Here is an 11,769-nt window from a genome sequence, read left to right on the forward strand (position 1 = left end):
TCAGTGTCCGTTTTTCACAGGTTTAGCTGTAATTAATAAAGAAATCAAGTTAATAAAATAATTTAAAAAGTAGTTTAATATAGAATATATTAAAGAGATTTCTACCAAGCAGTAAATAAACGAAATTACATCCAAACCTGCAAACAACGACCACTGACGAAAAGATTAAAAATGGCCGTTGTTTCGAAATTATTTCTGTTCTCATATTTATTTGACAATCAGGAAAACAGTAGGAATAAGTAGAGTTAGACAAGTGCGCGCAATGACAGGTTCGACTGTATAATATAATAATTATTAAAATTCAAATTTCTAAGATTTCAGAAGTTAAAATATGTAACCTGACTTAAGTTACGCCATTTTAAAATTGACGAATTTTACAACGAAAGTGTGGTCTCTTCTTATGCAAGTTTCTCGATAAATAAATGAAAAGGCATGCAAAAAGTCTTTAGAAACATTAAAAGAAGGGATGAAGATGCTGACGAAGACATATTTTACTTAAATTCTTTTACCAAAACTGTTTAAAATGATAAATTGAAGCTTATCCAAAACGCTTGCATCAGCACAGTCGATTGACTTATTTGTTATCCACGCTGATCCACTTCATCCGATTGGCAAGAATCGTAAACCCGTCGTAAAGTGAATATTTATCGTATATTGAACTTTTATTACATTATGGAAATCTATCATAAAGCCGTTTGATCGCATGCTTAATCAATCGTAAAGCAGGAGCTCTCTGCAGCGTGGTACACCCCTCTTCTCCACTCTTTTGTATTATAAAGAGAAAGTCAAACAACCCTTAAACAACGGTCACTTTTTTGTTCGTGTCAATGGCCGTTGTTTACGGGTTATTTTGTATGCATTTTGTTCAAAACGAGAAAGTTTCCACTGTTTAGAGGTGGTCTTTATTGGGAGGTGACAGTACTTGGAGGCTTTACTGATAAAATTCTATTTTATTAGATAAAAGACCGCTGTTATATACAATAGCCAGGAAAATAGAAGATAGTCTTTGTAGTTATCTTCCTGTATTAGAAACTTCAAACTTTCTGTGAAAATTTTTAAAATATTCTTTAATACTTAAATTTCCTGAAAAAACATTTTGTCCAACTAACTATAGAATTCTCTTTAGCATTTTCTAATAATAGGTCTATTTTTATGGTCCTTTTTTTGATAATACACATGCCTTACGCGTTTACAGATGCTATTAATAGCTTTGATGTATATCTTCTAACCTTTATCTCCTGTTTTCTTCCTACTTGAAGGGATAAAAAAATAAATCACGTCACTCCTTAAAGTGTTTACAAAAGTCAAGTCAATGATTGTAATAATAATATTTTAAATTATATTTAGGTTAACACTGGATTAACACCAGACACTTATTATGGAGTTATTATAATACATTTTGTATAACAGCACTTTTCTTGTAGATTTTACTTTAATTAAGTTTTATATACTTAAAGTTACAATTTCTGAGAATGTAAATCTTCAAATACAGTCGAAACTGTAATAGCGGACAGCTCCCTATTTTCAGAGTTGAACAAAAATGCGTATAAAATAACCTACAAACAATGGCTATTTTCTGTTTCCGTCAGTGTCCGTTGTATAGAGGTTTGACTTTAGTATTACATTACGTATATTTTTGAATAAAATTGATGTTTATTTAACATAGGTTATTTTAAATGATTATAAGAAAATTTTATCCCTATGCAAGAACAAAGGGGTCATTACTGAAACAATGTTCTATAAGTGTATAATAATTAAGTAATACAGCATTATCTTATATAAATCATACCTGTGAACAAAGGCTACTGACTGGATCGTAAAAAGTGGCCGTTGTTTGGAGGTTATTTTGTGCGTATGTTTTTTCAACGTTTTTGGAAAAATGGTCGTCATTTAGAGGTGGCCGTTATTGAAAGTTTGAACGTATCTGTATACATTTGATTCCAGGATTAAATCTGGGTAGAAAACCCAAGGAGTTTTTCATGGGTGGTCTGTCCCAGATATGTTGGCCTGTGTCTATCATGACCAAGTTAATGAAACTTCTCACCACTGGTCGTGGGTTCGCATCTGATCAATAACCTGGCTCGTGGAGTCTTCTGAGATTTTCTCACGTGTCTAACATTTAAACATGGGCTATTTCTCATATTTATAACACCTTAGAAGAGCTCTCATTTATTGTGTTGCCTTATTTCCATGAATTTAATTCATCCCAACGACCATGGTAATGGAAAAGACATTAATTACATTATAATTCAGGAAAAACTTCAAATTTGTTTAAGATTTGGTTTTTTAATGAGGGAATGTCACTTTATTACCTCAAATAATTATTAAAAAAATAAAGGCAATTAAAGGTACAGAGGAAAATTTAAACATTAGCTGATTTCATTAAAATTTCTTCGATTTTTCCAGGTTTCATACATTGTGATTTATTGTTTATTGTTGTATATACTTCGTGGAAAAGAAATAATTAATTTGTTAAAAATTGGCAAAGAACCAGAGAAACTTTTGTGACAGTCGATGTTCCTCATCATCTGTAGATGTTCCTCATCTGACTTTTAATACTGGTTGAGTGTCATCTCAACCAGCATTAAAAGTCAGATCAATATCTTGACCTGATTTTAATACTGGCTGAGAGCAAGTCAAGAGTAGCATAACAAAAGTATTGTTCTGGGGATATTTTCATAAATATTTAATACAAACTGTTTATAAAATATACAGAAAAAGCTACTTATATACCATATTATTTTGTATTTAAACATATCATTATAGGGAGCATTTGATTTAATTATTAAATAATTAAACATGAACAATCAGCTGGTAGGTATACTATTGTATTGACACTGTTGTAATATCAATTATAACACAGTATTGAATTGAAAGTATTATTAACAATTAATGCTATTATTTTAAAATCTAGTTTTTTGTGTCTTTTTCTATATATTAAATTCCAAATTATAGAAAAATCCTCAAGCATATGTTTTTATCAAACAGTATTGTTGCTCTAGGAATAGTTTAGAAGTCATTTAAGTAGAAAATGGAAGATGTTTTGGAAGTTATTTTCAATATTTTATGCTATTTTCAATACAGAAGACATTTCACTTTACAATTTTAGTAGAAAAAGCGAGAAAAAATTAATATAAAATCAATATTTAGGAAAGTGGACTCGATCTGATCTGATATTTGATTTATGCCAAGGGACAACACACTTGTGAGATCTGACAAGGGGTAATGCCTCCCGGAGGGTATTTTCTAAAGGAAACTATCTCCTATTCAATTGTTAGACAGGCGAAGAAAACTCGGTAAACTCCATATGCCAGCTCATTTGACAGGTGCAGTAATGTTCAAAATAACCACTCAGTCGGTTTGACGAAAAACACAAACTTTATATTTACAGTAAATGTACAAAATAATCCACTTAGAGTTACAATTAAATATGCACAACCACTAATTCCAACAACAACCGACTATTCCCGTACAAATTCGTCGAAAGAACTCCTTACGAACAAACAGACTTGTAATTAACAAAACCTCCGAGTCAGGAACAAGTTCATACACAAACACGTAACTTCCAACGAGAGAGTTAGTTAACACTTCGATAACGACGATCTCCCTTGATCCGATCCGATCCGATCACTTCCGATACGATCACACCATCCGATCCGAACTTCCGTTACGAGCTCGATCCGAGCTTAAATAGTCGACGGCGTTCGAACCCTGCTCCAATCAAATTTGAATGTTCCCGCAACGGCCGCCAACGGTCACTTCCCGCCGGCCAATCGTCCGATGGTTGACGATTCGAAACTTAACGGTTCTTCCCACGGAAGTTCCTAACGGTCGTTTCCAACGGCCGATCCTAACGACTTTTCCGTTATGACAGTTCGTTATAACAAACAGGTGGGAATCGCGCGTCTTGGCGATTCCATACCTTACACCTCCGCGGCCAAGGATCAAACTGAGCTTAGCCCAAGCCTGTTTGATCCAACAACACTCAGCAATTTTACAAATGTCCGTTCGTGCGGACTGACCCTTACCTCCGGTACAACCGGGCAAACTCGCTATAACCCGCGCACAGAGATGCCTCGCGATAGTGTAGGACCCCTTGGATCCCCGAGACCTATCCGCGCGGGTCCCCCTACGAGGAGGTCGTCCCCGTCGCCTTCGGCGCGTCATCCGGTTTTGTTGGTCACCAGATGTCGCTCGGCCCTTCTCACGGAATTTGGGTTTCTTACCGCGAGCTCGGTTGTGACCGTTGTCCGTCGTTTTCCGGACCGGCGATATGCCTCCCTCCGGACTTAGCACGTGTGTGGGTGGTTCCGATTGGCCACTGGCCGCGCCCGCCGTGGCCCGAGACCTCCGGGTCTCTTCACCGCTGTGTTTTCTTTGAACCCGAGTGACGGTCGCCAAGATCAGGTTCGCCTGTTGCCCAATCAATTCGGCCAAGTCGTCCACGGAATGACACTCCTTCGTAGCATCCAGGGGCTTATCCCGTGTCGCATTCGGTAACCCTAGCAGCGGTTCGCTAGTTTCCCCGATCGCTCGTCTTTGGTCATCGGCGTGTCGCGCCAACTGAGTCGCGGGTTCCCGGCCGATATCTCCCAAGTCGATTATTTCCCCGACGCCACAATTTTGACCCTGAGGCGTCCCAGCTACCCCATTCTTTACTGCTCTGACTCCCGGCCTCCCTTCATCAGCGTCCTCGCCCTCCAGTTTCCTGTTCGCGGCGGGTCGTTCGCTTTGGCTATCCGATTCGCTACCGGAATATTTCCTCGCAATAGGAGTCGCGTCCCCTGCTTTATTTTGCTCAGACTGCGCCCTCCGCTCACACTGGGCCGTGCGCTGCCGCCCTTGTGTCTGGTCAAGCGGTCCTATGACCATCCCCCGGTTTTTGTCGTCGGGCGGCTCTCGTTTAACCGCCTCGCTCGCTTCCACGAACATCCCCGCTACCGCACTTAATATACTCTGCTCCTCAGCTAATTCCCTTTTTCTTGCCTCGGAATCCGCTTTCTCTCTCGCTTCTACCAGCGCTCGGAAGTCCCTTTCCGTTAAGAGAGCGTCTGTCGCTTTCCCTAACCTATTGGTGATCGCACACGTCACCCGTGCCGATCCTGGCGTTTCTTCGCGTCCTTCCTCCCACAATCCAAGCGGTACTGACGCTAAACCTGCCTCTACCTGGTGACCGAAGGCTCCCACTAACCGTGTCTTCCCCCTCGTTTCTGTCACCGCTGGTACCCTTGACTTCCTCAAAACTGAAATTTCGGCTCCCGAGTCGACTATAGCTGACAAACAACTTCCGCCACAGGCCAACTTAACTCTGCGTAGCGAATCGTCGGCTTCCGGTTGGTCGTACGTTGTCACTCTTGCCACTAAACGTTCGTTCGGTCGGGATGGCTCGTTTGCAGGTGCTAATCTCGCCCGGTCCGGCTCGCTGGACCGCTTCCGCTTGGGGCAGTCCCTCCTCCAGTGCCCCATTTTACCGCAAACGTGACAACTATTCCTCGTGTGTTGCTCGGGCGCGCCCCGTGTCACGGGCTTCGATTCCCTTGACGGTTTCCCCTGTTGTTCCCGCTGCCGTCCAGATTCCCTGTCTAACGTTAGTTCGCCGCCCGTCGCTTCTGCAAATTTCTCTATATGCTTAGCTAGAACCGCGGGTTTGCTCCACCCGTTCCCTTCTTGCAGTATGACGTATTTCCTCGCCTCGGGGGGCAATAGCGTCTTTAGGTGGTCCGCCACAGTCAATTCTACCAGGTCCTCTACCGTCCGCACCTCCCTACTGTCTACGTAGTAACCATATAAATCCTTCAGGCGCGACGCAAACTGCGGCCACGTTTCTTCTGGGAAGCGCGCTGCCCGCCTAAACCCCTTTAAGTATTCCGCGGGGGAGAGCCTCAGCTCCTCAAGGACGAACTCCTTCAGGGAAGGGTAATGTTTAATTTTCTCCGCTGCTAATCTAGCCAGCGACGCTCTACATTTCTCAGACAATGCGCCCAACACTATCTGCCCCTGTACTTCTGCCGGAACCTCGTAGGTCTCTAAGATTACCTCTACCAAGCGGAACCACGAAGGCACTGCCTCTTCTTCCTCCGGCATCTTCGGTAGAGCCCCCCTTACTCTACGGGCGTAATCGTCAAAACTCGCTTTGCCGAGACCGTCCTCACTATTCCGGGACCCGTGTGCTAACCTATCCCGTTCTAACTGTATTTCTGCGATTCTCTCTTTGCTTGTTGCCTCGATTTCCGCTCTTTTTGTCTCTGCCTCGGTTTCCGCGATTCTCTCTTTGCTTGCCGCCTCGATTTCCGCTCTTTTTGTCTCTGCCTCGGACCTGATTCTCTCGATCTCGAGCTGTATCTTAAGCGCTTCGATGTCGTCTCCCGACCCGCTTGTCCTGCGCGATGAACTCGGCTCGTCATCCTCCCAGTCCCTAGCATCTAGCTGCCGCGATTTCGCGCGTCTAGGCATCTCTGTGTGCTAGCGAGAAACAAAAAATTTACCTGGGTCTAATTGCTGGTGATGCTCTGTACGTCTGCTTCTCTGTCGTAGCTCAGTTCTTCCGATTCTTTGGAGTATAATCCAGGATAATCCAACGTAATCCAAATATCCAAAATATCCTGTCGAGACTGCGCCAGTAATGTTCAAAATAACCACTCAGTCGGTTTGACGAAAAACACAAACTTTATATTTACAGTAAATGTACAAAATAATCCACTTAGAGTTACAATTAAATATGCACAACACTAATTCCAACAACAACCGACTATTCCCGTACAAATTCGTCGAAAGAACTCCTTACGAACAAACAGACTTGTAATTAACAAAACCTCCGAGTCAGGAACAAGTTCATACACAAACACGTAACTTCCAACGAGAGAGTTAGTTAACACTTCGATAACGACGATCTCCCTTGATCCGATCCGATCCGATCACTTCCGATACGATCACACCATCCGATCCGAACTTCCGTTACGAGCTCGATCCGAGCTTAAATAGTCGACGGCGTTCGAACCCTGCTCCAATCAAATTTGAATGTTCCCGCAACGGCCGCCAACGGTCACTTCCCGCCGGCCAATCGTCCGATGGTTGACGATTCGAAACTTAACGGTTCTTCCCACGGAAGTTCCTAACGGTCGTTTCCAACGGCCGATCCTAACGACTTTTCCGTTATGACAGTTCGTTATAACAAACAGGTGGGAATCGCGCGTCTTGGCGATTCCATACCTTACAGGTGCGAACCCGCGACACTGGTCGTACTGGTCGTGGGTTCGCACCTGTCAAATAGTCTGGCACGTGGTTGTGGATTCGATATATTTGCAGGGAGTTTTTCGGGGTTTTCACGTGTTTACGAAGTTTTTCAAGTTTCTAGTGAGTTTAATCTTCGAAAATTTTTCAATAAAAATCGTTTCTGATGTTAAAATAGGCATTAAAAAATTTTTAAAAATTTTTACGGCTTTTTTAGATATACGTCACTAATTTGAAATTTAATGTTTAGAATCTTTAAAAGTGGAATTTTGTAAGATATTCAAGGAATTTGTAATTTTACTTTATAATAATATATTGCATATTTAAATATACAGTTTCATACTTAAGCTTTGCAGATAATGAGATAAATACCAATAAGCACGGTTGCTTAACTTATTTTAGTAAAAAAAAGTAAAGTTAATTTTTTCGTAAATCCTTCCTAAACCCAATTTATGAGACAATAAAAAGTTCAATCCTTACAAGTTTTTTAACCATCATTAAGTATTAGAGAGCGAAGAAAACGCTTCAGTATAAATGACTGGATGAAAATAACTTCCAGCATATTTTGAATTCAAATAATAGCATAGAATATGTACTGTACGTACAAATTACTTTACTAACTGCCAGTAGTCGAGTGGGTTTATTACTACTCGAAAGTTAGTCGTAAACTCCATGATTTCTCCATGTTCGTCACACTTTAATAGGGGTGTGGGTTTGCACTTCAACCTCACAAACAAGCAAGAGACAGGGAGTTTTCCGGATTTTTTTCACGTTTGTAAACACTTACATAGAGGCATTCCCCTAGTCAGATTGCATTGCTGTTTATATTGATAATAATAACAACCAACTTTCCAGTGACGTAACCAAGAAAGGGCAGCCATACCTAAATATATTATGTGACAAACACGTGTCTATACAGCGCAAATGGATATATCCAGTGATATTGAAGTGAATTTAAGTTTACACCTAATTAGGGCGCCCTGATATTGTTTCTAGTTAAGATAGATGCATATCCAAGGGTTAATGTACCTATTATCTGATAGTGATGTCTTTTCTGCGAAGATACAGTTGTATCTGTAGAAAATATCTGTAGAATATGCATCGGAAATGCTCTGGAAATCACATTATGCTGGATCTCGTGTTACATCGGTGATGAGGCACAACTTCTAAATCCTGCCTGCATGTATCAACATAGTTTTTTATTGCAATAATACATTAATACACACGTAAATTATACTTATTAAACACGATAATTTATCAGAAATTTACTCTTCATACTGCATTCCTTAACAGAAATCCGCATCCTCCATTACTTTGTATATGATGAATCTTACTGAGAGAGCTTCGTAAATTATTTTAAAGTAATTTTAATTAAAATATAAATAAATAAACAACAAAATTCTCAATAATCAATTGAAAATGCAGCAATAGATTCATTTAATTATAAATAAAATATGAAATAAATATTGTTAAATTCATGCTTTTATTCATACGTTTCTTGTGGAACGTACAAAAGTCGAACTGATTTATGTACTGGAAGAATAATGCCACATCAGATGAATTTCTTTTTATAATAATCCAAAGAAAAGGTGTCAAAATTTATTGTATTCTTGACAGAAAACCAGTTGGAAGTATAAAAGAAAATAGTAGAATGATCTGAAAATATTGGTGATGCAGGTATCGTTAGAAGATATCAAAAGTAGATTATCATCGCTTTACTTTCATCTAAAAATGTATGGAATCTCTCAAGAATTTGAAAACGTATAGAGAATTTTTAGTGTCAAGATGTATAAAAATGTATTTTTAAATACAAAAAATAGAAAAGTAATAGAAAAAATTATTACATAAAGCAACTTTTCTCGATCAGTTAGTGACATTTACCACTAAAATGGTGTTCCAAAAGTTACTTAACCTTGTTTCGTTTTGACTGCTGTTCCACACACATTTTTTATGTGAAATCTGAATTTAGAACACGTTTTTTCTTTAGAAAATCGATGAAAACACAACAAAAATACGATATTATTTCAGCTTTGACAGTCTTTTATTGGAGCTTGGGATACACGTGAAGTGGAAGGAGGATTCTAAGGTAGACATGAAGTAAGATGATGGGATAGACATAAAGTGAGATGCTAGGATAGACATGAAGTGAGATGCTAGGATAGACATGAAGTGAGATGCTAGGATAGACATGAAGTGAGAGGATTGGATAGACATGAAGTAAGATGCTAGGATAGATATGAAGTGAGATGATTGGATAGACATGAAGTGAGATGATAGGATAGACGTGAGTGAGAAAATGCTAGGGTTAATGCTCACATATTTAATTTGGAATATTGAGTTATATTATTCTATGTATGCCTGATGATGGGTGATAAAGACGTCAGAAAACGGTAGCATAAAAATAATAAATTCTCTGGATAAAAAGATGTGAAGTGTTTTAATTAGATACCCCAAAAATGTATTATATAGGGCTAAATTGTATAAGATTGCAATATAATAAAAAAAGCTTTGATGCAATACAGTATTGATTGAAATGAAGTGGAACATGTCGCAACAGCTCGTAGAGACTAGAAAACACTTGTACCTTGTTACACAGGTTGTACTAAGACAGTAATCGTGTTATTTAATTAACATTTTTCATAAAAGTTTAAAAAAATACATAATTTGACAGTCTTTAAAGTTTTCATATACATTTCTTATACAAATTAAATTTGTAGTTTTTGAAAATTTTAATTTATTCAGTCTCATATTTATGAACTGTCTTAAGTAAAAGACAAAAAAATACATTTTTCTTGAGATTATAAATGAAGAAAAATGGTTTATTTTTTTAGTATTGAATAAATTGATGTGATAAACTAACAGTCATCCAATCCAAAATTTGAACAAAAACATTCTTAGATGAGTATGACACATCTCAACTATGACACATCTCAGGATGATGTGTCATAGTTGATTAAAATTCATTAACTTCTTTGTTGAATTTTACGATGTTTGGCTTAGTTAATTCTTTTAATAATTATTAAAAATTCACAATTCTACAAATCATTAAAAAAATAACGGATATGGGTCTTCACAGATGTGGCATGAGTTCTACTAGTGTATGAACTTACCACTCTTCGAATATCTTAAAAATAAACAAGTAAAGTGAATTAAATAACTAAAAAAGTACATTTTGAGGGTTCCTCCGTGTCTAAAACTCGAATCAAATTACACTGTTTTGACTTAGCTTTCGGTAATAAGGTTATCCAAAAATTATCTATAAATGTTCTTAAGGTCTAATATACTACGTTGAAAACTATAAGAATTATGGCTTCGAGCGGAAAAATTACGTAGGAATATCATTTCTAATGGAAATGAAATGTTTATAGCATGATAAGAAGTATTTTTCTACAGTTTCACATTCATTAATCCATCATTACGCACGAAATCTTTACCAGAAAATGTTCAAAAGACACAGAAATTTCGTACATTAATGTTTTATGAAGCATTTGTAAATCGAAATATTATAACATATGGAACTTATATTACATACTGAAGAATTCTTTCAGAAAATCTAATTAAATAGTCATTAATTTTTATTCATATTTAAAGTTCATTTTACTAAATGTACTTATATAAAACGAAATAAATTCAATGGATTGATTTGAATTTATGGCAAGGCCACACGAGGACGATCTACCTCTCTGAAGAACTCATATGGGGACTTGTCCTTAATTTTTTTAATGTTTGCAACACCTTTAAAACATGAAACAACAGGTGTTAGAATAGGTGTTAGACCAGGAACATCTTTATGTGTTAGACACATAGTGTTTGCTCTACTAGTATTTTCTCCACACAGCGTTATGTTAGACACATGGAGCAAATCGGAAAACTTCATGTGGCCAACTCGTTGGTCAGGTGCGAACCAACGACAAATTACTAGCACTGGTGTGCAGAAAGGAATTGCCATTTATAATGCTGTTTCTCTATAAGACAAATAAATAATAATATTTTTTTTATCATTGATTAATGCATCATGTTAATGTTTTAAAGAGCATTAAATTAGCATTCACACAAGTTGCAGTATCAAGTGCATAATTAATTAAATCACCTTTGAATAATGGTCTTTTTTCGGATACGTTTCTGTGTCAAACGTCTACAAAATCACTTCCAAACAACAGACATATTTTTATATTTCCTTAAATGGCTGCTGTTCAGAAGTTTGACTGCATTATTTACTAATAAAATATGTTATTGAATAAGACCAAAATTGAATAATTGCTCGCGAATTTAACAAGAAAGCTAAAATTATGTTATTTAATTTAGAATTTGGCTAAATTAGACAGTTAAGTGAACCCTCAAAGAATGAAAGTCGTATCGATTCCTATTAGTTCTATAAGACTAAAGTAGTTGATACGCTTGCACTCTATCGTTAAGAGAATCAGATTGTCCAAATGCCTCTAGGGACACATAAACATGAAATATATCACTTGAATAACTGAAGAATAGTTAATTTAGAACAATTTCCTATTGCTCCACACAATATGTTAATTGAATTTA

The 11,769-nt window shown here is 37.7% G+C and overlaps 1 protein-coding gene across 1 annotated transcript; it reads right to left on the bottom strand.

Annotated features, from left to right (window-relative positions):
• Window positions 1-6,453, bottom strand: LOC136979496 (plectin-like). Its single transcript, XM_067275503.1, has 2 exons — window positions 4,227-6,453; window positions 1-26 (listed from the first exon to the last, which is right to left on the bottom strand). Exons 1-2 carry the CDS (start codon window positions 6,451-6,453, stop codon window positions 1-3), a joined length of 2,253 nt encoding a protein of 750 aa, XP_067131604.1.
• Window positions 6,454-11,769: the final 5,316 nt, after the last annotated feature.

This window comes from Centruroides vittatus, unplaced genomic scaffold, assembly GCF_030686945.1.
Source record: "Centruroides vittatus isolate TY-2023 unplaced genomic scaffold, ASM3068694v2 contig_628, whole genome shotgun sequence".
Lineage (NCBI taxonomy): Eukaryota > Metazoa > Arthropoda > Arachnida > Scorpiones > Buthidae > Centruroides > Centruroides vittatus.

Coding starts and splice junctions, on each gene's coding strand:
- LOC136979496 (XM_067275503.1), bottom strand. CDS start 6,453: ATGCCTAGACGCGCGAAATCGCGGCAGCTAGATGCTAGGGACTGGGAG. Junction 27..4,226: donor CGGTCACAACCGAGCTCGCG/GTAAGAAACCCA, acceptor TATTAATTACAG/CTAAACCTGTGAAAAACGGA.